Source organism: Schistocerca gregaria, chromosome 3 (assembly GCF_023897955.1).
Source record: "Schistocerca gregaria isolate iqSchGreg1 chromosome 3, iqSchGreg1.2, whole genome shotgun sequence".
NCBI lineage: Eukaryota > Metazoa > Arthropoda > Insecta > Orthoptera > Acrididae > Schistocerca > Schistocerca gregaria.
The window spans coordinates 725265310-725291893 of record NC_064922.1 but is presented as its reverse complement, the minus strand read 5'-3'; the positions used below and the strand labels follow the sequence as shown (position 1 = coordinate 725291893).

At 38.2% G+C, this 26584-nt stretch overlaps 1 protein-coding gene across 2 annotated transcripts in view; it reads right to left on the bottom strand.

Annotated features, from left to right (window-relative positions):
- Positions 1-26584, bottom strand: part of LOC126353843 (putative aminopeptidase W07G4.4) — a 108539-nt gene that overhangs the window by 66462 nt on the left and 15493 nt on the right. For both annotated transcript variants that reach the window (XM_050002989.1, XM_050002988.1), the window contains exons 4-6: positions 20838-20940; positions 9881-9999; positions 3172-3350 (exon numbers count right to left, since the gene is read on the bottom strand). In XM_050002989.1, coding sequence (XP_049858946.1) covers positions 3172-3350; positions 9881-9999; positions 20838-20940 — 401 coding nt within the window. The remainder of the gene's footprint in view (positions 1-3171; positions 3351-9880; positions 10000-20837; positions 20941-26584) is intronic.

Sequence of the window (26584 nt, the reverse complement as noted above, 5' to 3'; positions counted from 1 at the left end):
ATTAATATCAATGGGGGCTGCTCTGGGAAGAAGGTACAGCTGGCAGAGGCTGCAAGTAAGATGGGGCTGTACGTTTTAGCTGTTAGTTACATTCGGGTAAGGGGTGAGAAAGAAGAGGAAGTGGGAGAATACAGTCTACCTGTCAGGAGTCAAAGCAGGAATAGCACAATGGGGTGCAGGGCTTTACATCAGGAAAGAAATTGAACCCAGCATAGTTGCAGTAAGGTATGTAAACGAACGACTGATGTGGATAGATTTGACAGTGTCTAGCAAGAAAATTAGGATTGTGTCAGTATATTCGCATTGTGAAGGGACAGATCAAGATAAGATGGATAGTTTTTATGAGGCACGCAGTGAAGTAGTTGTTAGAGTAAAGGACAAGGACAGTATTCTGCTCATGGGCGATTTTAACACCAGGATTGGAAATCAAACGGAAGGGTATGAAAAGGTTATGGGTAAATTTGGAGAGGATATGGAAGCCAACAGGAATGGGAAAAAACTCTTTGATTTCTGTGCCAGTATGGGCTTAGTAATCACAAACTCCTTTTTTTAAACATAAGAACATTCACCGGTATACTTGGGAAGGCAGGGGAACCAAATCTGTCATTGACTATATAATAACAGATCAGGAACTCAGGAAGGCTGTGAGGGACACATGTATATTTAGGGGATTCTTTGATGACACTGATCATTATTTAATCTGCAGTGAAACAGGGATTGTGAGGCCGAAAGTGCAGGAGGTCAGGTCCATATGTAGGAGGATAAGAGTGGAAAAACTTCAGGATAAGGACATCAGGCACAAGTACATAACAGCCATCTCAGAAAGGTAACAGTTAATTGAATGTAGTCAATTACAGTCATTGCAAAAGGAATGGACAAGGTACAGGGACACAGTACTAGAAGTGGCTAAAGAATGTCTTGGAATAGTAGTGTGTAAAAGTAGGATGAAGCAAACAGTCAAGGCAGCCTGTAAAAGGAAAAAGAAGGTGTATCAAAAATGGCTACATACTAGAACTCAGGTAGACAGAGAAAGTTATGTTGAAGAAAGAAACAAAGCCAAACAGATAATTGCAGCATCCAGGAAGAAATCTTGGGAAAACTTTGGAAACAGGTTGGAGACTATGGGTCAAGCTGCTGGAAAACCATTTTGGAGTGTAATTAGCAGTCTTCGAAAGGGAGGTAAGAAGGAAATGACAAGTATTTTGGACAGGTCAGGAAAACTGCTAGTGAATTCTGTGGATGCCTTGGGCAGATGGAGGGAATATTTTGAAGAGTTGCTCAATGTAGGTGAAAATACCATCAGTAATGTTTCAGATTTCAAGGTAGAATGGGATAGGAATGATGATCACATTTGAGGAAATGGAGAAAATGGTCAATGGATTGCAGTGCAATAAAGCAGCTGGGATGGATGAAATTAAGTTGGAACTCATCAAATACAGTGGAATGTCAGGTCTGAAATGACTGCACAGGATAATTGAAATGGCCTGGGAGTCAGGACAGGTTCCATCAGACTGAACAAAAGCAATAATCACACCAATCTTTAAACATGGAAACAGAAAAGATTGTAACAACTACAGAGGTATCTCTTTAATCAGCGTTGTGAGTAAAATCTTCTCAGGTATTGTTGAAAGGAAAGTGCGAGTATTAGTTGAGGACCAATTGGATGAAAATCAGTGTGGGTTTAGGCCTCTTAGAGGTTGTCACAACCAGATCTTTAGTTTACGACAAATTATGGAGAAGTGTTATGAATGGAACAGAGAATTGTATCTATGCTTTATAGATCTAGAAAAGGCATATGACCGGGTTCCTAGGAGGAAGTTATTGTCTGTTCTACGAGATTACGGAATAGGAGGCAAACTTTTGCAAGTAATTAAAGGTCTTTACATGGATAGTCAGGCAGCAGTTAGAGTTGACGGTAAATTGAGTTCATGGTTCAGAATAATTTCAGGGGTAAGACAAGGCTGCAACCTTTCTCCACTGTTGTTCATATTATTTATGGATTATATGTTGAAAACAATAGACTGGCTGGGTGAGATTAAGATATGTGAACACAAAATAAGCAGTCTTGCATATGCGAATGACTTAGTTGTGATGGCAGATTTGATTGAAAGTTTGCAAAGTAATATTTCAGAGCTAGATCAGAAATGTAAGGACTATGGTATGAAGATTAACATCTCCAAAAGGAAAGTAATGGCAATGGGAAAGAAATATAAACGGAACGAGTGCCAAATAGGAGGAACAAAGTTAGAACAGGTGGACGGTTTCAAGTACTTAGGATGGATATTCTCACAGGATGGCAACATAGTGAAAGAACTGGAAGCGAGGTGTAGCAAAGCTAATGCAGTGAGCACTCAGCTACAATCTACTCTCTTCTGCAAGAAGGAAGTCAGTACCAAGACTAAGTTATCTGTGCACCGTTCAATCTTTCGACCAACTTTGTTGTATGGGAGCGAAAGCTGGGTGGATTCAGGTTACCTTATGAACAAGGTTGAGGTTACGGATATGAAAGTAGCTAGGATAATTGCAGGTACTAGTAGATGGGAACAATGGCAGGAGGGTGTCCACAATGAGGAAATCAAAGAAAAACTGGGAATTAACTCTACAGATGTAGCAATCAGGGCAAACAGCTTAGATGGTGTGGTCATGTTCACGCATGGGAGAAGCAAGGTTATCCAAGAGACTCATGGGTTCAGCAGTAGAGGGTAGGAGGAGTCGGGGCAGACCAAGGAGAAGGTACCTGGATTTGGTTAAGAATGATTTTGAAGTAATAGGTTTAACATCAGAAGAGGCACCAATGTTAGCACTGAATAGGGGATCATTGAGGAATCTTATAAGGGTGCTATGCTCCAGACTGAATGCTGAAAGGCATAATCAGTCTTAAATGATGATGACAAATAATTTATTCTGACTACAAAAATACATTTTCACTATAATAATAGTATTGGTAATTTTTTATACAGATATGTGCCAGAAGATGCAACTAAAAATGTTGCAAAACCAGTAGTGTCAGTCTACAAGGACATCAATAAATATGGCTATAGTGGATTAACAAGGTTTCATTCATTTCGTTTTAACATCTATACTTTACTGCTTGAAAGTTCCATAAACTGTGTGTATATATTACAGCCCCTTCTTTAAATTATTTGTATAAATACAAATACATCAACTCACCACTTGCTGCTCTATTGACAGCGGCAAACAGTGGATACTCTTGACACAGAACACTTTCATCACTCACTGTCTCAATACGTATCTGTGTATTTCCTTCGAACAGCTTGCGCACATACTCCTCTACTCGTGGTGCAGCCATACGCTCCGGATCTCCACCACCAATGTCTCTAGCAGTCCACCTGGATTAACAATTTAAAACATTTCATGTTTTACTAAAAGCTGAATTTTTAAATTGTTTATATTTATAAAACAGTGTAAAATGATGGCACAGTTTTAGCCAGGCATAGCAATTTCCCAAAAGAGTTTCCCACTTATTAGAAGCATGTTGTCTTACATTGTGCACCTAAATGAAATTACTTTGGTGACCTAAAGAAAGTTTAAATTAACAACAGTAATGATAGCTTCCATATAATACCAACTTCAGTTTCAACAAATAGCAGAGGCTATTACAGAATGTAGGTACCACAAGCAAAAAATTTAGTTTCAGTTAAACAACTGCATATGAAAGAAAGGTTTTTAATTAAAAAATAAAGAAAATAATTTCTGAGGCAACACATCTCATCTATGAGGGAAACGTCTCCCACCACCTCCAATCTTCTCAAATATGGGCATTTGTGGCCAATTTCTTCTACAGAAATCTCTAGCACCAGTGCTAAGGGAGACATTAGCACATACCTCCTAAATATCTCTGAATATGCAGTTACACACTTTACAGAAATGTCTGCATTGCACTTACATGTGTATCTTTACAAATCAGTGATGCACACTAGAATGCAGCTCTTTATCATTTTGCTGTCACCATATAAAATCTTATAATGTCCCTTTTTACAAATGGTTATTCAAGACCACTTTAAGTTATGTTGAGAGGTCAGCCAGCTTATATAAAATGCTGGAAAAAATGGTTAATAATCAACTTCATTGTTGCTTGGAATCTAAAAAACTTCTTTCTCAATTCCAATGTCATTTCTGAGAAAGACGGCCACACTTTTACCCTAGAATCAGCACTCCACAATGCTTCTGCACACCACTGACATATTATTGTTGTGTTCTAAGAACTTCTAAGAGCATACAATACAATATGGCATTACCGTATGTTATCCACATTACACAAATGAGGTTTTCACAACTGCATGCTAATTTTTATGGAGGACATTTTATTGTAGACTGCTTCAAGTTCAAATAAGCACAACAAAAAGGGAAAGTAGGGTGTGGGGGGAGTGGCAGTGGTACAGTGATTAGTAGCGACTACTGCCAATTTTGCTATAGCAGTAAACAATACTGTAAATGCTGTGGAACTTAGTCTCATTGGCGCTATTATACACTGATGATTTCTGCATATACTACAGCTCTATGTCATTACAGATATCATCTTCAGACTTGTATGAAAGTCGAGTGACTGGGCACAATATGATGGGAATTTCCTCTCACAAGCTAAATACAGCATCGTCTTTTTGTGTATAAGATACTTAGTCTCAATTTGGACTTCAAAACGGTCACTCCATAGAACATGCTATTTTTCTGTTCACAAATCTCATTATAAAAAATTTAAATGACAAAATATTTCCAAATGGTATTTTCTGTGATGTATCAAAAGCATTTTACTCTGGAGTTCACAGTATTCTCCAAGAGAAGCTCAAATGCCATACATATGTGAATAACCTGTACATTTTTTTTCTCCGAATTTAAGGACAAAAAACTGGGGTATGCAGATTAATTGAAATAATGTTGTACTGCTTTGCCTCCAACATTAGATCCTATTATACTACTATAGAATTGTTGTGGCCTCAGTCTGTGACTTGTCAATTGCATGTTACAAGTGAAGTGTTAACAGAGTGTTAACTTATTAATTATGGCTACAAGTTCTCGTTATTTTTGTACACGGCTAAAGAAAAATTTAAAATTATATAAGAACCAAAGAACATTGGAAACCGTACAGTGGGAAGAAAATACATTGAGAGTGAGGGTGAGGGTTGTATTTGCAAAAAACTGGCTTCAAGAAACAATTGGTAATAGCTGAGCATTTCCCAGCTGAAACGCAAATCATCTGGACCTTGAAAAAGGCTGTATGATTATGTAGATGAGAAGCAACAACATGGATGTGCAGTGACTAGTGAAATGTTTGAACTCTCAAAACATTGGCTTTAGCCAAAGAACTATGCATTACTGGTTTCAAACTTAACCAGGGCTGGCTATCATGATATTAGGCTTCTACAACAAAACAAGCCTCATTCAATGGCTTTTAATTGGTTACAGGGATAAAATAGTGAATTTTCATCACTATGTGACAAAATGTGCACCATGAACACTCCTATACAATATTTCAAATCGGTAATGCAGATCAAACACCAGTATATTTTGAGACGCAACTTGACAATAACATGAAAAGGAAAGGTCAATTCAGCATCATTATACAAACTAACAGAAATGAGCAGCAAATTCATACAATGATGGAGTGAGCATATGTGCGTGGGTGCGCGCACACTACCACATTATGTGATATTTAAAAGGCAAACTATTCCGAAAATGTAAGTGAAAGGCATATTGGTGAGAGCAAATCTGAAGGGGGCCAGACAACGACCTTGTGGTTGACTGGGTGCTGCACATTTGGCAGGGGCAGGGTGGGGGAGGCGGGAGATGGGCGGGGTAGATGGGAGAGGGGGTGGGGGGAGGCAGGAGAGGATGACCAATGCTTGTCCTCTGAAATGGTAAAGATGCATGTTGTAATAGTAAAGCTGAGATATGGAGAGTTGTGCAGGATAGACTAGTCCAAAGAGCCACATTAAATCAAACCAGTTTTCTGACTTGACGACCATGACACTCTTCAGAGGCTACTGAAAAATCTGCATGTAACATTTTGTATTCATTATGGATCACTTGACATTCAACACCTCTTCCTGTACGCCTTACGGGCGCACATGTTTTGGCCATGTGGATGGCATCCGCATACCGTACAGGCACCGCTTTTGCGGTCACTGAAAGGTGTTTTTCACTGCAATACAGGACTGGCGGCTGTGAGATAACTGCAGTTGTTCATATTTTGTCCACTAGATGCAACAGCAGTCAACGAGTTCTGTCTATCACTTGCATGAGTAGAATATCTGACAGTATAGCAATCGGTTCCTTGACGACATTTTCACTTGTCACACAATCGTAAATTTGCATTCTGACCAAAATTGACAGGGGCTTCCGAGAAAGTGAAGTTCGAGACATTTTATTCAGAGAAACTGGCTCTGATATTGATGTCAGTGCTGATGAAAGTAATTACAAGCGAGGAAGTGGTTCAAGTCATGCATCAGGTAATAGCTTTTTTTTGCCCTCAATTTTGATGCTAATGTATATGGAGAATTTGTGAAGAAAACACTTTTTTCTTTTCTTTTTATCTCATTTTAGTTATAGTCTTCCATTAGATGAGGAGCTGCAATGATTAACAAATGTTACAGCAACAAATGGAACTGTAGGTATTATTCAACACAGTGCTGAGACTGGAAGGAACACGGTGCACAGCCTCAGCTTCCAGTATCTTAGTCAGTACCTGGAGACACATGTATGTGAACAGGAACTGATGTTTACGGCTGTATTTTGAACTTTTTTAGTGGCGGTGTTATTCAAAACTTAAAGACTGAGACAAACAGATATGCAGGTACAAAAATTGCCACAATGAAACAGCGAAATGAAATAAAAAAAGAACTCTATATGGCACAAATGGGATCCAATAAAACTACACACTTTTTTTTTACAATATTTCTGCATGTGTGAGTCGTGAAGTTACCAAAGCTAAGTGACTATTGGTCAACTGATCCATTTTTACAAACAGGCTCTGCGAGTCGATTGTTGAGCCAGGATAGGTTTCCCATTATTATGTTCATGCTGCATGCCAATGACAACTCAATGTACATAAAAAAAAAAAAAAAAAAAAAAAAAAAAAAAAAAAACAGAGGAAAACCACATTCTCTTCTTTAAATTAGACCTCTGTTCGACTTTTTTGTCGACAAATGTAGATCCAGTTTCATGCCATACAAAAATTTGACTATAGATGAAGCTATTTGTCCATTTCATGGATCTGTTGGCTTTGGCTTCAGGGTTTACATGAAAAACAAACCCAATAAATATGGCATGAAGCTTTATCCACTTGTTGATGCTGCAACAGGCTATCTCCTGAACTGCAATGTTTACACTGGATCAGCAACGAGGACTGGCAACAGTTAGTAGACAGACTCTGTTCTCCATATTATGGTAAAGACCACTGAATTTACATGGACACATATTACACTAATATTCTCCTACTGAAGATGTTGTGGAAGAAAAATAAATTAGCTGTTGGAACTGTAATGGAAAACAGAAAAGGCTTAACAATAAGCTTCAAAACAAAGAAACTGAGGCAAGATGAAATGATATTTTTGAGGAATGGGCCCATTCTAGAGCTGAAATGGAAAAATAATTGTGATGTATACTGTCTATACACAAAACATCAGGTTACCACCAAAGATGTTCCAGTACGTTCAAAAGGTGATATTACATCAGTAATGAAACCAGACGTAATTGACTATAATGTGAAAAAGACTGGTGTAGATTGTATGGAGCACCTGTACAATTACTGCCCATTCACGCAAAAAGTAATGAAATGGTGGGAAAAAACTTTTCTTCCATATTTTTGTAATGTCTGTCGTGAACAGTTTTATTTTGTAAAAAAAGGTCAGTAAACAGAAACTAACTCTTGTGGACTTCATAAAAAAAAGTTAACTTAAATTGGTAGTAACAGGAGGACACCTTCGATCTTTAAAACCAACACCACGCACTAGTCTGGACAGAAATTTCGGTCATCACTTTCCAGAAAATGTACCTCCCACTACCAACAAAGTAAATATTATGCATTATTGCAAAGTTTGCTCTAACAAAGGGAAGAAAGAGACCAGCAAGTGGACAAGAAAAGAAAGCAGATGGTGGTGCAAAGACTGTGACATAGGGCTCTGTGTACCTCAGTGCTTTCAGAATTACCCCTTGAAAGTGAATTATGTGTAAAATATATGTAATCATTTAATATCATAAAATAATAAATAAAAAACTCCTGTTAACAAAATTCTTTTTATTATGAACACCAGAAATCATGATAAAAATGTAAAAAATTTCCAGATGAAGGTTTCTCATGTTTTTGGGAATGCTGGTACACCTCTACCGATGCAAGTATACAGTAGTGGTGTGATTGGAAAGTTTTGAGAATGGGCTTGTAATTGTACAATGGTGATACTTACATGCTACTGTGATGCATCTCCTTCAAAATAGTACCCTTCTGACGGAACACACTGACTCCAACATCCAACAGTGTTTCCACTTTTGGAAACATCCCTCGAAATGTTTTTCCTGAAGTGTGTTAAGGACGCTCTCTGTATTTGCTTGGATGTTTTCAATCAAGTCAAATCACTACCCTTTCAGTGAAAAATCAGTTTAGGAAACAGGTAAAGTCCACAGGGGCCAAATTAGGGGAATGTGGTGGTTGTGGAAGCAGAGGAATTTTGAATTTGGTCAAAAATTCAATGATGGAGATGGCATGATGAGCCGAAGCACCCAACTCCTGTCTCTCTACAATGCAGGACTTTTCTTCCGCACCTTTTTGCACAAACGCTCAAGGACACATTTGTAGTATTCCTGGTTAATTGTCTGTCCTCCATGGGTAAATTCATAATGCTCAATATTGGCAGAATTGAAAAAAAAAATCACCAATAGTCTTCACCTTCAACCAACTTCGTCGTACTTTTTCCAGTCATGGTGGACCTGGAGTCTTCCACTGGGATGACTGCACTTTGGTTTCAGAATCAAATCCATATACTCACAATTCGTCAACTGCAATTACCCTATTTAACAAGTCTGGGTCATTTTTAGTCCAATTAGTCAGGTCTTGGCACACTTCAAGTCGGTATTGTCTCTGGTCACTTGACAATACTTTTCAAATGAATTTTGTGGACGCACTACACATGTTCAGATCTTCAGTTAAAATTGACTGAACTGCATAGAAACTTAAATTAAGTTCATCAGCCATCTCCCTAATTGTAAGTGTATGATCAGAGCACACTAAGCCACGAACTTTCACAGCATTTTCATTCATTTATGATGTGGGAGGACGGCCGGGCCAAATCTTCAAAGGATTCGCGGCCAGTTTTAAATCTGTTGAACCAGACAAAAATATTTGACTAGCTCATACAACTTTCTTCAAAAGCTGTTTTTAATATTTCGTATGTCTCAGAAAGTGATTTCACGGTTTTAAAACAAAATTTTATACAAACTTGTTGCTCCATTTTTATGTCCATTTTCCCCACAGACAGACTCTGGCAACGAGCCCTAACAGACCCACACTCAACCAGCTGCCACAATGAACTGAATAAGGAAACACAGTTTCTTGTCAGAGGGCATTCAAGGACAAGGCAACGACTCACTCCCCAGCCTCCATGTACCTGCCTGCCAAACCAGTAAGCAGTAGCAGATCCATTCTTAAAACTTTCCAATCACACCACATATAAGACTTTATTTTTCCTAATATATAAAGTATGGAGTTTCAAATGATGCTAGAAATGTGCCTTTGAGGCCCTTTGTTATTGTACACTTACTCATTAAAGTTGCTTGAAAATCGCCAGTGCACCTGCACAGTCGAGGTGCATACATAGCAGTGTGGAATGTGTTCTTAAGATTAGTTAGGTTTGCATATTCAGTTGATTACCTCCCACTTTCGATGGCAACAGCATTCTTAATGACTTCATGCAGGTCACAGCTACCAACTACTCCAATATTTTTGACCTTACTGCTTTTACTGGGCACATCTTCACGTAGCTGAAGAGGCTGTGACAAGGAAGGTAGATTATTTATAATGTACAACTCTTACAACTAAAACGAAAATACTCTGGAATACATATTTAAAAAGCTGTTGTTCACTTGCCTTCAGGGGGTGGAACTCTAAATGTTATCAATAGAAACAAAAAAAGGACAATTACAGTTTCCATAACTGATGGGTTCCTGTCATCCTGGGACCTTAAGTGTCCTGCCTCTCCTTTCTAATCTTCTCCAACCTATCCCTCTTTCCTCCCTACGGACAAGACTAACATTCTGAAAGGTAAAGGGGCTCTCGCTCTCTCTCTCTCTCTCTCTCTCTCTCTCTCTCTCTCTCTCTTTACTGTGTAAGACTACTGGGAGTACATTGAATTTTACCTCTTGAAGGTAATTTATTACCATCTTTCTACTTCTAATTTTAATTTTCTCAAGTGAAATTTTCCTATGGCATGAGTTCATATATGGCAAATTAAAAATATTCAAACTCTTATTTTGAAATGACATACTAGATTTTCAGTAGCTACTGCTATGGTTATAGTATAATAAATAGGAAATATTGCATTACTGTGATTTAAATGAAAACAGAGTTACTGTCTATGCTGGCTTATATGTAAGAACAACTACAGTGAAACCTCTCTTTTACAATTTTCAGGGGACTTTAAAAAAATGATACAAATTGCAGGAATATGTAAATGGTGGGAAATTACTTTTTATGCACATACATTAGTTATAAACTTTATGAACACATTGGTAGTTGATACTTTGTGACAAAAAAAAAAATTCCAGTATTATGGCCTGTTCCAATTTCTTTTGGAGGTTGTCCTATCATTTCCTTTAGTTTATCAATACAATGTGAAATTTATAACTGGGTAGTTAAAAATCCACTCAACAAACAGCAGCAGTAAAACACACACACACACAAAAGATATTCAAGTTTGCAAGCTTACAGAGCCAATGGCTCCTCCTCTTAGCAGAAAGGTTGAAGGGGAAGGAAGAGGGATGAAGAAAAAGGACTGTTGAGGTTTAAGAAGAGGGGTAAACTTGGGAAAGTCATTTAGAACCCCAGGTTAGGGGAGGCTTACAGGATGGGATCAGAAAGAAAGACTGATTGCTTGATTGATGGGGACTGCACTGGACAAGATTTCAAAACCTGAGAACTTAAAGGTGGAAGATAGAGTAATATGCAAGAAACAGATTAGTGCAAAGACATCAAGCATGAGTTAATAAGAGCAGAAATCTAAGTGCATTGTATGTGGTAGAGGTAAGAGACAGGGAAAAATAGGCAGGTGGGAAAATAAAAGAGATAGAAAACTAAAAGGGAGTGGAGAAAGGAAAAGTTGCTGAGAAGAAAAACTGAGACCAAAGAAATTAACATTAAATGAAGGCCAAGTGGATGTTGAGAACCACGGATATTTTGTAATGTCACTTCCCATCTGTGGAGTTTTGAGAAATTGTGTCTCGGGGAAGAATCCAGATGGTATGTATGGTGAAACAGACACCAACATCACAAATTTCATGCTGTAGAGTATCCTCTGCAACAGGATCTTAACTAGTAACTTGGTGGTGGTCATGCCAATGTAGAAGGCCCAGCAGTGTTTACATAACAGCTGATATAAGATTTATCGCTTCACAGGTGGCTCTCCCTCTGATAGTATATGCCTTACTAATTATAGAATTGTTATAGGTCATGGAAGGAGAATGCATAGGGCACGTCTTACAGCAGGGACAGTCACAGGTGTAGGAGCCGCAGGGTAAAGAAGTGGGTGCAAAAAGAGCATAGTCTGACAAGAATATTGTGGAGATAGGGAGGGCGATGAAAAGCTGTGGAATTTATGTTGTCTACATTAAAAATTTAGCAGAAATCTGGAAGTGATTAAAGACTTGGACATATGTTACATACTTGTAAATGTAAAACTTTAGGGAAGAAGTATATCTAACTTCAAATAAAAAAACTTACTACATTGTGCACTAAAAATAATTTTTAAGAAAAAAATTCCAGATACAGGATATCAGTTGGCAACAGGTGATTACAGAAGATGGCAGACCCAATGACAGATTAACATGGTGCTGCAAAATGAATATACAGCAGCATGACTATGTTACATACTTGTAAATGTAAAACTTTAGGGAAGAAGTATATCTAACTTCAAATAAAAAAACTTACTACATTGTGCACTAAAAATAATTTTTAAGAAAAAAATTCCAGATACAGGATATCAGTTGGCAACAGGTGATTACAGAAGATGGCAGACCCAATGACAGATTAACATGGTGCTGCAAAATGAATATACAGCAGCATGACTAAAGATGTTGAACAAGTGGGTCTTTCACATGTAGCCCCACGAAATCAGTTCGGAAGGTTTGTCATGGATTAGAAATTCCAGGGGGCTTTTAAGAAGACACTTATAACTCAGTTCTTATTGTTTGCAATTCTTACAAGCTCTAAAGCGTGCAGACTACATATCTCCACAATATCCTTTCTTTCAGGAGTGCTAGTCCTACAAGGTTCGCAGGAGAGCCTCTGTAAAGTTTGGAAGGTAGGAGACGAGGTACTGGCGGAAGTAAAGCTGTGAGGATGAGGCATGAGTCATGATTAGGTAGATCAGTTGGCAGAGCACTTGCCCGCAAAAGGCAAAGGTCCCGAGTTCCAGTCTTGGTCTGGCACACAGTTTTAATCTGCCAGGAAGTTTCATATCAGTGCACACTCCGCTGCATAGTGAAATTCTCATTCTGGATGCAGACTACAGTTTATGTGCCAAATTTGCAAATGAAATATTTCTGCATGACAAAGATTCTCTGTATCACATTGGCTTCAGTAATGAATTGACATTTCACCTGAATGGAAATGTAAACACACATAAAGTACATATCCAGGGGTCAGCAAATACCCATGAGATGGCACAGTTGTGACGAGATTCTTACAAATTGAATGTTTTTTGTGCTATATCCTGCCAGAAAGTTTATGGTCCTTTCTTTTTCTGTGAAGCAACTGTAACTGTTGGTTCTTATCTTGCTGGCTACAACTATGGCTCTTTCCTCAATTGGAAAAAGCTGAACCACAGAACTTTAATTGCCAGTAAGATGGTACATCTCACTGACATAATTCAGTACGCAACTGGTTAAATGGCATTGTACCCAACCACTACATCTACATCTACATCCGTACTCCGCAAGCCACCTGACGGTGTGTGGCGGAGGGTACCCTGAGTACCTCTATCGGTTCTCCTTTCTATTCCAGTCTCGTATTGTACGTGGAAAGAAGGATTGTCTGTATGCTTCTGTGTGGGCTCTAATCTCTCTGATTTTATCCTCATGGTCTCTTCGAGAGATATACGTAGGAGGGAGCAATATACTGCTTGACTATTCGGTGAAGGTATGTTCTCGAAACTTTAACAAAAGCCCGTACCGAGCTACTGAGCGTCTCTCCTGCAGAGTCTTCCACTGGAGTTTATCTATCATCTCCGTAACGCTTTCGCAATTACTAAATGATCCTGTAACGAAGCGCGCTGCTCTCCGTTGGATCTTCTCTATCTCTTCTATCAACCCTACCTGGTGCGGATCCCACACTGCTGAGCAGTATTCAAGCATTGGGCAAACAAGCGTACTGTAACCTACTTCCTTTGTTGTCGGATTGCATTTCCTTAGGATTCTTCCAATGAATCTCAGTCTGGCAGCTGCTTTACCGACGATCAACTTTATATGATCATTCCATTTTAAATCACTCCTAATGCGTACTCCCAGATAATTTATGGAATTAACTACTTCCAGTTGCTGACCTGCTATTTTGTAGCTAAATGATAAGGGACCTATCTTTCTATGTATTCGCATCACATTACACTTCACTACATTGAGATTCAATTGCCATTCCGTGCACCATGCATCAATTCGCTGCAGATCCTCCTGCATTTCAGTACAATTTTCCATTGTTGCAACCTCTCGATACACCACAGCATCATCTGCAAAAAGCCTCAGTGAACTTCCGATGTCATCCAATAGGTCATTTATGTAGATTGTGAATAGAAACGGTCCTATGACACTCCCCTGCGGCACACCTGAAATCACTCTTACTTCGGAAGACTTCTCTCCATTGAGAATGACGTGCTGCGTTCTGTTATCTAGGAACTCCTCAATCCAATCACACAATTGATCTGATAGTCCGTATGCTCTTACTTTGTTCATTAAACGACTAGATTGGCTGCAAGAGGCTGGATGACAGAGCTTGTTTTCCATTACTAACATTCTCATACAACCAGACACCACGTGATTTTTATCGCATTTCATAAATGAGTATGTGCCTCTGCAACCAGCTGATCCAGCTAACTTAAGAAACAGGACTGAAGCAGTTGTTGCAACAATTATTCCAGCCTTGCTTATCAAGATTTGGGAAGAATTTGGCTATCAAATCAATGTGTGACAAATGGTGCTCACACTGAACACTTAAGAAAAACTCTTGGAGTTGCTCTTTCATATAATGTATTATTTATGATTGTAAGCTGAATGTAATAAATACTACAAAGCTTTAAAACCCCTATATCATTTTGAAATACCCTGAATATTCTATACATGTCACCATGAAGTTAAATGTATGTATACACACAGTGGTGTAATATAACTTTGTAGTACATGATACTGAGTGGAATGAGCAGTTAAATTTTAATTGTGCTGTCAGGTAATGATGGGAACAACAGAATGAAAACCATCAATTCATTCCATTGTAGTTTTAAACATTGGTTGGAATATTCATTCATTCTTTTGCATGAAGCCTGTCTGTAACACTTTCATTCATTGAACTATAGGAATGGTATATAACCAGACTACACAAACGGCTGAGAGGTAGACCTACCCCAAAATAGGTGAAGACATCTCAGGGTATACACCAAAGTTAAAATTAGCATTGTTCATATTTATTTCATTGTGTTCTGAATAGATTAAGTCTTCTTTTCATTATTTTAAACTGATTGATATAATGCTATTGATTATGTAGGTGCACATGCTGTTAACACACTACTAATGATGCTGATGTATTGCTGGGTGTATGAAGTTAAGCGTAAAAGTTCCTTTACAGGCACATCAAGAAGAAAGGAATACCGCCAAATTTTAGTGACTGTTTGCGTTCTGTTTTACTAAAAAAGCTCGATGATGTTCATTAATTAAAAATCATTTTAATCTAGCCCTTAAATACTTATTCTATTATTTTTTGTGTGCAGAAGGTAAATACGCTGTGCAGAAAATTACACTAGCGGCTACATACATACAAATCACACTCATTCACACACACTTTTATACATTTTACAGCCTTTGAAAAGTAGCAGGTATACATACTTCTCAGGCATGAAGTACTGATCATATTCATATACCGATACTTCAGTTTCACAGTTAAGCCTGACTAACAATCACTGTGAACAGGCTGACACCACGTTCACACTCCTTTGGACTGCTGTAAGCTAAATGTTATGTCACCTGTGCAGCCATCCAGGACAGTAGGAGCAGTGGAGAGGTGACATGTATCATCCACTACTTGTTAGCAGCATGTACTCACTAGTTCCTGCATTTGCCTGCTCTCCTGGTTGCCAGAACGCAGTGTGCTCCATTCATTTTTGAGACGTTTGTATTCCTTTTTGCCTGCTTTCACTGCATTTTTGGATTTTCTCCTTTCATCAATTATATTCAATATCTCTTCTGTTATCCAAGGATTCCTATTAGCCCTCGTCTTTTTACCTACTTGAACCTCTGCTGCTTTCACTATTTCATCTCTCAAAGCTACCCCTTCTTCTTCTACTGTATTTCTTTCCCCCATTCTTGTCAATCATTCCCTAATGGTCTCCCTGAAACTCTCAACAACATCTGGTTCTTTTGATTTATCCAGCTTCCATCTCCTTAAATTTCCACCTTTTTGCAGTTTCTTCAGTTTTAATCTACAGTTCATAACCATTAGATTGTGGTCAGAGTCCACATCTGCCCCTGAAAATGTCTTACAATTTAAAACCTGGTTCCTAAATCTCTGTCTTACCATTATATAATCTACCTGACACCTGTCAGTATCTCCAGGTTTCTTCCATGTATACAACCTTCTTCTATGATTCTTCAACCAAGTGTTAGCTATCATTAAGTTATGCTCTGTGCAAAATTCTACCAGGCAGCTTCCTCTTTCATTCCTTAACCCCATTCCATATTCACCTACTACGTTTCCTTCTCTTCCTTTTCCTACTATTAAATTTCAGTCACCCATGACTATTAAATTTTCATCTCCCTTCACTGTCTGAATACTTTCTTTTATCTCATCATGCATTTCATCAATCTCTTCATCATCTACAGAGCTAGTTGGCATATAAACTTGTACTACTGTGGTAGGCATGGGCTTTGTATCTATCTTGGGCAAAATAATGCGTTCACTATGCTGTTTGTAGTAGCTTAACTGCATTCCTACTTTTTTATTCATTATTAAACCTACCTCTGCATTACCCCGATTTGATTTTGTGTTTATAACCCTGTAGTCACCTGACCAGAAATCAGGTTCATCCTGCCACCGAACTTCAGTAATTCTCACTATATCTAACTTTAACCTATCCATTTCCCTTTTTAAATTTTCTAACCTACCTGCCCGATTAAGGGATCTGACATTCCACACTCCGACCCGTAGAATGCCAGTTTTCTTTCTCCTGATAACAAGGTTCTCTGAGTAGTCCACGCCCGGAGATCTGAATGGGGGACTATTTTACCTAAGAGGACGCCATCATCATTTAACAATGACTTAAGATCAAATAAAGCAGAGGGGATAATTAACATTCCATCAGAATTTCTCAAATCATTGGGGAAAGTGGCAATAAAACAATTATTCACATTGGTGTATAGAATGTATGATATTGACAAGATACCATGAGACTTTTGGAAAAACATCATCCACACAGACTCGAACTCACGACCTTTGCCTTTCATGGGCAAGTGCTCTTCCAAGTGAGCTACGCAAGTACGACTCGCGCCCTGTCCTCACAGTTTTACTTTTGCCAGTACCTTGTCTCCTACCTTCGAAGTTTGAAAGGTAGGAGACAAGGTACTGGCAGAAGTAAAGCTGTGAGGACGGGGCGTGAGTCGTGCTTTGGTAGCTCAGTTGGTAGAGTGCTTGCCCGCGAAAGGCAAAGGTCCTGAGTTCGAGTCTCAGACCGGCACACAGTTTTAATCTGCCAGGAAGTTTCGTATCAGCACACACTCCACTGCAGAGTGAAAATCTCATTCTATCATCCACATAATTCAAAGATAGCAAGAGCCATCAGGTGCAAAAACTAATGCAGAATTGGCTTAACAGCTCTTGCATCCACATTGCTGATAAGAATTATGTACAGAAGAATGAGAAAGGAAACTGAGGATCTGTTAGCTGAAGATTACTTTGTCAAAAACCAGAGAGGCAGTTCTGATGCTGCAGTTGATAATGGAAGCAAGACTGAAGAAAATCAAGACACATTCATAGGGTCTGTCAAATTGGAAAATATGTTCGACAATGTAAAATGGAAGAAGATGCGTGAAATTCTGAGAAAAGTAGAAGTGAATTATAGGGAAAGACAGGTAGTATAAAATATATGTAGGAACCAAGAGGAATCAATAAGACTGGAAAACCAAGAACGAAGTGCTTGGATGAAAAATAGTGTAAGACACAGATGTAGTTTTCACTGCTGTTGTTCAGTCTGTATATCAAAGAAGCAATGGCAGAAATAAAAGAAAGGTTCAACTGTGGGATTAAAATGCCAGGTGAAAGGATATCAGTGAGAAGATTCGTTGGTGACATTGTTATCCTCAGTGAAAGTGAAAGTGAAGAAGAATTACAGGATAATTGGAAGCCGCATTGACTTTTAATTGACTGTGACTGTTTCTAAAGTATGAAAAGTTTTCAAATATAACTACTATTCACAAAATTTGTTAACAACTAAAGTATTTATTTAGTGACATGCTTCAAGGATTACACCTCATTCTCAGGCTATATAGGCATTACAAAAACATTTAACACACGTTTATACAGATATAAGCTTCTCGCAGAATGATCATAGCAGTCATGTAAAGAAATTTTAATATCTGTATAAACATGTGTTAAATGCTTTTGTAACGACAAAATAGCCTGATGATGAGTTATAATCATTGAAACATGTTGCAAAATAAATAATTTTGTTGTCAACAATTTTTGTGATTGGTAGCAGCATTTGAAAATCTTTTCATAGAATTACAGGATTTGTTGAATGGAATGCACAGTCTAATGCATACAGATTATGGATTGAGAGCAAATCAAAAGAACACTAAAGTAACAGAAGAAGCAAAAATAGAACAGCAAGAAATTTGGGCATGACGAAGTAGACACAGATAAGGAATTCTTATGTCTAGGCAGCAAAATAACACACGATGGACACAGTAAAAAGGAGATAAAAAGCAAACTAGCAATGGCAAAAGGGTATTCCTGGTTAAGAGAAGTCTACAAGTATCAAATGTAGGCATTATTCTGAGGAAGAAATTTCTGGGAATGTATGTTTTGAGCACAGAATAGTATGGTAGTGAAACATGCACTGTGGGAAAACGGGAACAAAAAGAGGTTCAAAGAATTTGAGATGTGTTGCTTCAGAAGAACGCTGTAAATTTGGTGGACTGATAAAGTAAGAAATTAAAGAAGTTCTCCACAGAATGTCAGGAAAGGAACATATGGAAAACAATGACAGGATGAAGGGACATGATGATAGGACAGCTGTTAAAACATCAGGGAATAATTTCCAATGCACTAGAGAGAGCTGTAGAGGGTAAAAACTGTAGAAGAAGACAGAGATCGGAATACATCCGGCGAACAATTGGGGATGGAGGTTGCAAGTACTACTATGTGATAAAAAGAACGAAGTAGAAGACTGATGACTGAAAAAAAAAAAAAAAAACTACACATCAATAAAAACGTCCCATTGGTTTTATTTGTGGATGATACATTTGCATTAATTGAGGACCATAATCAGCAAATATCCTGGTCTGCATCATTAATACAATAAATCCTCTTGAAGCCCGGTTTCAGCTAAGGGCCTAATAGTTTTATCGTGAACAGCCCAAAAACCCATACAATCCATTTCAGAACAAAATGGTCAAAATCTCAAAAAAATTAAAATGAGTCTTAATAATCAAGATCTAGATGAGGCGGATTCTGTAAATTTTTTGGGATTAACCTTAGGTAAGAATTTCAACTTGAATGAACACTTGAATATATAGCAAGCAAATTAAACAATGGAAGCTCCAAGAGGCATATCAAAAATTTAAGGAAAATAATGATTGCTACTTACTGTAAAGATGATATGTTAAGATGCAGACAGGTGCCTGTCTGCAACTTAGCGTGTCATTTTTATGGTAAGTACCAGTCTGTCTTTTCTTTATGTCATTAGTAAACTAATTATGTAACTTTACATTTGACAGACATGAGGAAAATGTCATACAACAGTTACTTTCTATTAGTTATAAGGTATGGTAGTGTCTTTTCAGCAAATTTGAGTAACATATAGCACATTAAAAATACAGAAAAAAAATCATTAGAAACATGTGATGTACATCCAAGGAAATTATGTCACCCATCATTCAAAAATCTCGAATTATTAACAGTTCCCTCTGTCCATACATATGACAGCATCTTTTTTTTTTTTTACAGCAACTTAGAATTACTCGAGGAAAACTGTTTCTATCACTCATATAACATGAGAAATAAAGATAATTTTATGCCGCCTGCTCTTCATTTAAACTTACATGTTTAGGCTGTCTAGTATATGGGAATGAAAATTTACAACAAATTAAAAGGCAAGAACATTCGGGTATGAATCAAGATTCGCTGAAAAACCTACCTGGCACACTACATCAGCAATGCTAGGAGATTTCATGAATGATGAACTGAATATCTGGGCAGGATGTAGTTTATCAATTGTTTTCTTGTGTAAATGTTGCCATACCCTCACATAAAAGTTACAAAGCTGTTTAAGTATTGATATGTCTGAGTTAGTTTTATAGTAGCTGTATTACTTGTTTTGATGTATCTGCTATACTCTAATCAAATTATTAGGATCTGTATGTTATGAGACTAGATCACAATTTGCAATACATTGTATGCAGGTATACCAAAATAATATGGTCAGTAGTTAACTTTCAACAACAAATAGTTGATTTTATTGTCTCATAGACATTAAGTTTCTTTCTTTTTTTTTCTTTTGATCAGTACATTGGCTCCCAAAGGAGAGCTTGTGCTCTTTTCAGCATACGTTTGGTTGTTCTGTTTGGATTCAATTTATTTCTATATGAGGGACAAAGGAGCATTCTGATTTATTGTCTAGAGTCAGAGTTAAGTCTGTGAGTTGTCTTCTCTTACAATGGTACCTTTCTAAATTATACGAAACTGCCTTCAAAAGATACGTTAGTTTCAAGGTTATAGGACTCATGTTCCCAATCATACTTCAAATCTTTAGACGCTATTAAATAAAATCTAGAAAACTGAGACAGTTATCTCTTAATGTTTTACTTCGCAATCAGCTATTCTGCAGTTTACAGCTATGTCATGCACAATTTTTACACACATCTCAGACCAGACTATTTTGCAGCAACCCTTTATTATTTAGGTTTTTAAAGTGCGATTTCTAAAGCATATGAGACCAGAGAGAGTGGACGGTGTGCAAAAATAAAGAGAGAGATCTAATGTCATTCATGCTAGTATATACAAATACATTTACAATTTTTGCAACTATAAAGAATTCCTGTCAGAAATGAAAAGTAACAGTTGCGATAAAGACCATTACAACAGCCATGCAAGAGGTTTACTTAATGCTATTAAACTCTGATGCAATTTAGCAGTAACTTACCACATATAATGCTTTCAGTGCCCCAAGCAATGTAACAAGTTGTACTGATTTTTCTGCCTGAGGTAGGAGAAGCAGAGGTTCCTTTACTCCAGCTTCCAGGGCTCTGTATAAATACAAAAGATCTGTGAATTAAATAGTATCATTTATAAAGTAGCCGCCCTTTTGACCAACAATATGTTGCAATCTGTAAAAGAAAAATAGTGCAACCAAACTGCAGGCACATATGACAGAATGAAATCTGTAATGTTGACTTTATGGTACAGAACAGGAGCAGTTTCACATCAACATAATTTTTTCTGTTGAATGAGTACTATTTGTAATTCAAATGCTCTGAGAGCCATATCCACAGCATCACAGATAACACTTATATTTTACAATGTCTATCATTAATGGCATTCTTGTCCTTCAGAAATTCCTTTCATTTTCAGGGTTCATATGACTGTTAGCAACATTACAATCACAATTGGGATTCTCTCCACCACACTCACTTTGCTACAAAGAGCAAAATCCTACAACATCTTACCCTGCTCTTGTGCAATGAGAATTAAAAGACATAATTATTTAACGAAAATAAATTTTTAATATATAAAGATAGTCCTGATAAATTGCACTTGCGAATTTTTGATAAACAGCTATGACTTGTAAGATTTATAATGAAAAACATTGGGTGTATGCAATGCATAACTGATACATGAATAGTTCACCTCTTAACTATTATCTATTGCATGTGCCCATGTTTTCCATTAAGTACTGCCATAGCAATTAAAAATTCAATGGTACCAACTTCCAGGTCTCTCTCTCTCTCTCTCTCTCTCTCTCTCTCTCTCTCTCTCTCTCTCTCTCTGAGGCTGCAAATCTGTATGGTGCTAGCAGAAATTATTTTGTACTTTTTAGTCTCATTTAAGGATGTTTACCACAGAAAAACTGCCAAAAAATCTGTACGTTTTCTGAAGTTATTTTATTTAGACAACCAGTTTCGAATCTCATTAATGCTATCTTCAGGCCCCTATGCACTCCATGTATGGAAAGTCAGATACATCGATACTTGCATAACTGGAGCCATCAATATCCGGTACCTGTGAATTCGTTTTTGGAGTGGTCATTTCAGAGACTTGACAACAAGCCTGGGATGCTCTCCAATACTAACCACACAACATGCCAATGCCAGTCCTGCAGAGCAGATGAGAAGTCATGCATTACCCATCTTTTCTACTGCTGTCCAACCGAACAGACTGGCAAGAGTGTGAGTTAATATTGCACAGTCACCCAGTTCTGAACTACATTTAAAATTTCAAGTCTCTAACTAATCGGCAAGTTAATTTAAAATCAATTACAAAAATATGTACTGAACAGACATACAGACAAAAAAGTGACCAAAGATGAGTTGCACTAAATGCACCACAATCAAACATACCAAGAATGTACCATAAAAAACATGCAATAACTACAGTTACTATATTTGACTGATTTGTGCTTTTCACAGTTATACTAGGTGCTTCCTTATAATCAGAAATAACTTGTGTTTGCTGTAACAATGCAGCGTACATTTTTCCACCAATGACACCTTGTATGGAGTCTACTGTATGTAGACCAAGTAGTAGCAAATTAAATGTTCCAAGATTATATATATATATATATATATATATATATATATATATATAATAGAAGTCACTTTCACATGGGAAAAATATATTAAAAACAAAGATTCCAAGACTTACCAAGCGGGAAAGCGCCGGCAGACAGGCACATGAACAAAACACACAAACACACACACAGAATTACGAGCTTTCACAACTGGCAGTTGCTTCGTCTGCTTGTGTCTGTGTATGTGCGAATGGATATGTATGTGTGTGTGTGTGTGTGTGTGTGTGTGTGTGTGTGTGTGTGGCGCGCGCGCGAGTGTACACCTGTCCTTTTTTCCCCTAAGGGAAGTCTTTCCGCTCCCGGGATTGGAATGACTCCTTACCCTCTCCCTTAAAACCCACATCCTTTCATTTTTCCCTCTCCTTCCCTCTTTCCTGACGAAGCAACTGCCAGTTGCGAAAGCTTGTAATTCTGTGTGTGTGTTTGTGTGTTTTGTTCATGTGCCTGTCTGCCGGCGCTTTCCCGCTTGGTAAGTCTTAAACGCACTAGCTAAGTGCCATTTTACTGACTGCCTGTCAGGTATCCCACTGTCTTGGTAGCAACATCTGCTTGACAAAGAATCCTGCGAAGTGAACTGTCATGCATGCGAAATAAGGTCCATCGCCTACCCCTTCAAGTTTCACAGATACATTGAATTAAGATTTCATGCTTCGTACGTAGTTTCTAGAATGATACATACCCCACATGTTTTGCATAAAACTTATACTGTGTACAACAACATACAGTACTTCGTAGGATGGGAGGGGAAAACTTTACCAATTGCTACAACTAAAAAATACAAGCAATTCAAATTCTTCAGACTTTCTTCTTTTTATTGGTGAGTATGCTGTCAGGTTTGTTATGTGTTGTTGTTTTATCTGTTATAATGGTTCTGTTCCAGTATAATTTGTATTCATCATTCTCCAGTTCATTTTGTGGTGCATACTTGTATGTGGGAATGTGTTGTTTTATTAGTTTATGTTGTACGGCAAGTAGTTGATGTATTATTTTTGCTACATTGTCATGTCGTCTGGTGTATTTGCTAGTATTGTACATCTGCTTGAGATGTGATCTACTGTTTCTCTTTGTTGTTTGCAAAGTCTGCATTGATCTGTTGTGGTATTGGTATCTTTAATGACATGTTTGCTGTAATATCTGGTGTTCATTGTTTGATCCTGTATTGGAATCATGATCCTTCTGTCTCACTGTATATATTACCTTTTCTTAGCCATGTGTTGGATGCGTCTTGATCGATGTGTGGCTGTGTTAGACGATACGAGTGCTTGCCATGTAGTGTTTTCTTTTTCCAATTTACTTTCTTCGTATCTGTTGATGTTATGTGATCTAAAGGGTTGTAGAAGTGGTTATGAAATTGTGATGGTGTAGCTGATGTATTTATATGAGTGATTGCTTTGTGTATTTTGCTAGTTTTTGCTCATTCTATAAAGAATTTTCTTAAATTGTCTACCTGTCCATAATGCAGGTTTTTTGTGTCGATAAATCCCCTTCCTCCTTCCTTTCTGCTTAATGTGAATCTTTCTGATGTATTCCACATTTGTGGCATTGTGATTGTGTAAGTGTATTCAGTGCTTCTAGGACTGTGTTACTCCACTCCAAATGAGTAGGTCAATATTGGTATAACATATATTAAAAACAAAGATTCCAAGACTTACCAAGCGGGAAAGCGTCGGTAGATAGGCACAATGAATAAAACACACAAACACACACACACACAGAATTTCGAGCTTTCGCAACCAGCGGCTCCTTCGTCAGGAAAGAGGGAAGGAAAAGGAAAGATGAAAGGATGTGGGTTTTAAGGGAGAGGGTAAGGAGTCATTCCAATCCCGGGAGCGGAAAGAGACTTACCTTAGGGGGAAAAAAGGATAGGTATATAATCGCGCGCGCGCTGCGCGCGCGCGCGGCCGCGCGCGCCCCCCCACACACACACACACACACACACACACACACACACACACACACACACACACACACACACACACACACACACACATATATATTTAAAGGCAAAGAGTAAGGGCAGAGATGTAAGTCGAGGCAGAAGTATGGAGGGAAAGATGTTGTTGAAAGACAGGTGAGGTATGAGTGGCGGCAACTTGAAATTAGCGGAGATTGAGGCCTGGTGGATATCGAGAAAAGAGGATATATTGAAGGGCAAGTTCCCATCTCCGGAGTTCGGATAGGTTGGTGTTGGTGGGAAGTATCCAGATAACTCGAACAGTGTAACACTGTGTCAAAATGTGCTGGCCGTGCACCAAGGCATGTTTAGCCACAGGGTGATCCTCATTACCAACAAACACTGTCTGCCTGTGTCCATTCATGCGAATGGACAGTTTGTTGCTGGTCATTCCCACATAGAAAGCGTCACAGTGTAGGCAGGTCAGTTGGTAAATCATGTGGGTGCTTTCACACGTGGCTCTGCCTTTGATCGTGTACACCTTCCAGGTTACAGGACTGGAGTAGGTGGTGGTGGGAGGGTGCATAGGACAGGTTTTACACCGAGGGCGGTTTCCAGGGGTAGGAGCCAGAGGGTAGGGAAGGTGGTTTGGGGATTTCATAGGGATGAACCAAGAGGTTATGAAGGTTAGGTGGTCGGCGAAAAGACACTCTTGGTGGAGTGGGGAGGATTTCATGAAGGATGGATCTAGATCTGTGTGTGTGTGTGTGTGTGTGTGTGTGTGTGTGTGTGTGTGTGTGTGTGTGTGTGTGTGTGTGTGTGTGTGTGTGCGCGCGCACGCGCGCGCGCTAGTATATACCTATCCTTTTTCCCCATTGTGCCTATCTACCGGCGCTTTCACGCTTGGGAAGTCTTGGAATCTTTCTTTTTAATATATTTTTCCCATGTGGAAGTTTCTTTCTATTTTATTTACATCATCATTAATTAATTTGAACCCAACAATTTGGTATAACGTAAGTATTTATAGCTTTTGCCTTGTGTCTTGCTGTCAATTCTGTTTTCAGTATTTTTGCTAGTCTTTGTCTATATTTTTCTTTTAGTTCTTCTTTAATATTTGTATTATCTATTCCTATTTTTTGTTTGTATCCTACATATTTATAGGCATTTGCTTTTTCCATCGCTTCTATGCAGTCGCTGTGGATATCCAATATGTAATCTTCTTGTTGAGTGTGTTTTCCCTTGACTATGGTATTTTTCTTACATTTGTCTGTTCCAAAAGCCATATTTATATCACTGCGGAATACATCTGTTATCTTTAGTAATTGGTTGAGTTGTTGATTTGTTGCTGCCAGTAGTTTTAGATCATCCATGTATAGCAAATGTGTGATTTTGTGTTGGTATGTTCCAGTAATATTATATCCAAAATTTGTATTATTTAGCATGTTGGATAGTGGGTTCAGAGCAAGGCAGAACAAGAAAGGACTAAATGAGTCTCCACGCTTAATCTGTATTGGCTGTGATGTGGTATTATTGGAATTTGTTTGGATATTAAGTGTGGTTTTCCAATTTTTCATTATTATGTTTAGGAACTGTATTAATTTAGGATCTACTTTGTATATTTCCAATGTTTGTAGTAACCATGAGTGGGGTACACTATAAAAACTTTTTAGTAATCAATGTATGCATCGTGTAGCGACCTTTGTTTAATTTCAGCTTTATATGTCACTTACACATCTATTTTCAGTTGCTCTTTACATCCTCGTGCTCCTTTGCAGCAGCCTTTTTGTTCTTCATTTATAATTTTGCTCTGTGTTGTGTGTGTCATTAATTTCTGTGTAATGACTGAAGTTAATATTTTGTATATTGTTGGTAGGCATGATATGGGGCGGTATTTTGCTGGGTTTGCTGTGTCTGCTTGATCTTTAGGTTTCAGGTAAGTTATTCCTTGTGTAAGTGTATCAGGGACTAGCTATCACAACCAACAATTGAAAATGCCTTTACAAATGTCTGCTTGTGTCTGTATATGTGCAGATGGATGTGTGTGCGCGCGCGCGCAAGTGTATACCTGTCCTCCCCCCCTCCCCCCAAGGGTAAGTCTTTCCGCTCCCGGGATTGGAATGACTCCTTACCCTCTCCCTTAAAACCGACATCCTTTCGTCTTTCCCTCTTTCCTGACGAAGCAACTGTTGGTTGCAAAAGCTTGAATTTT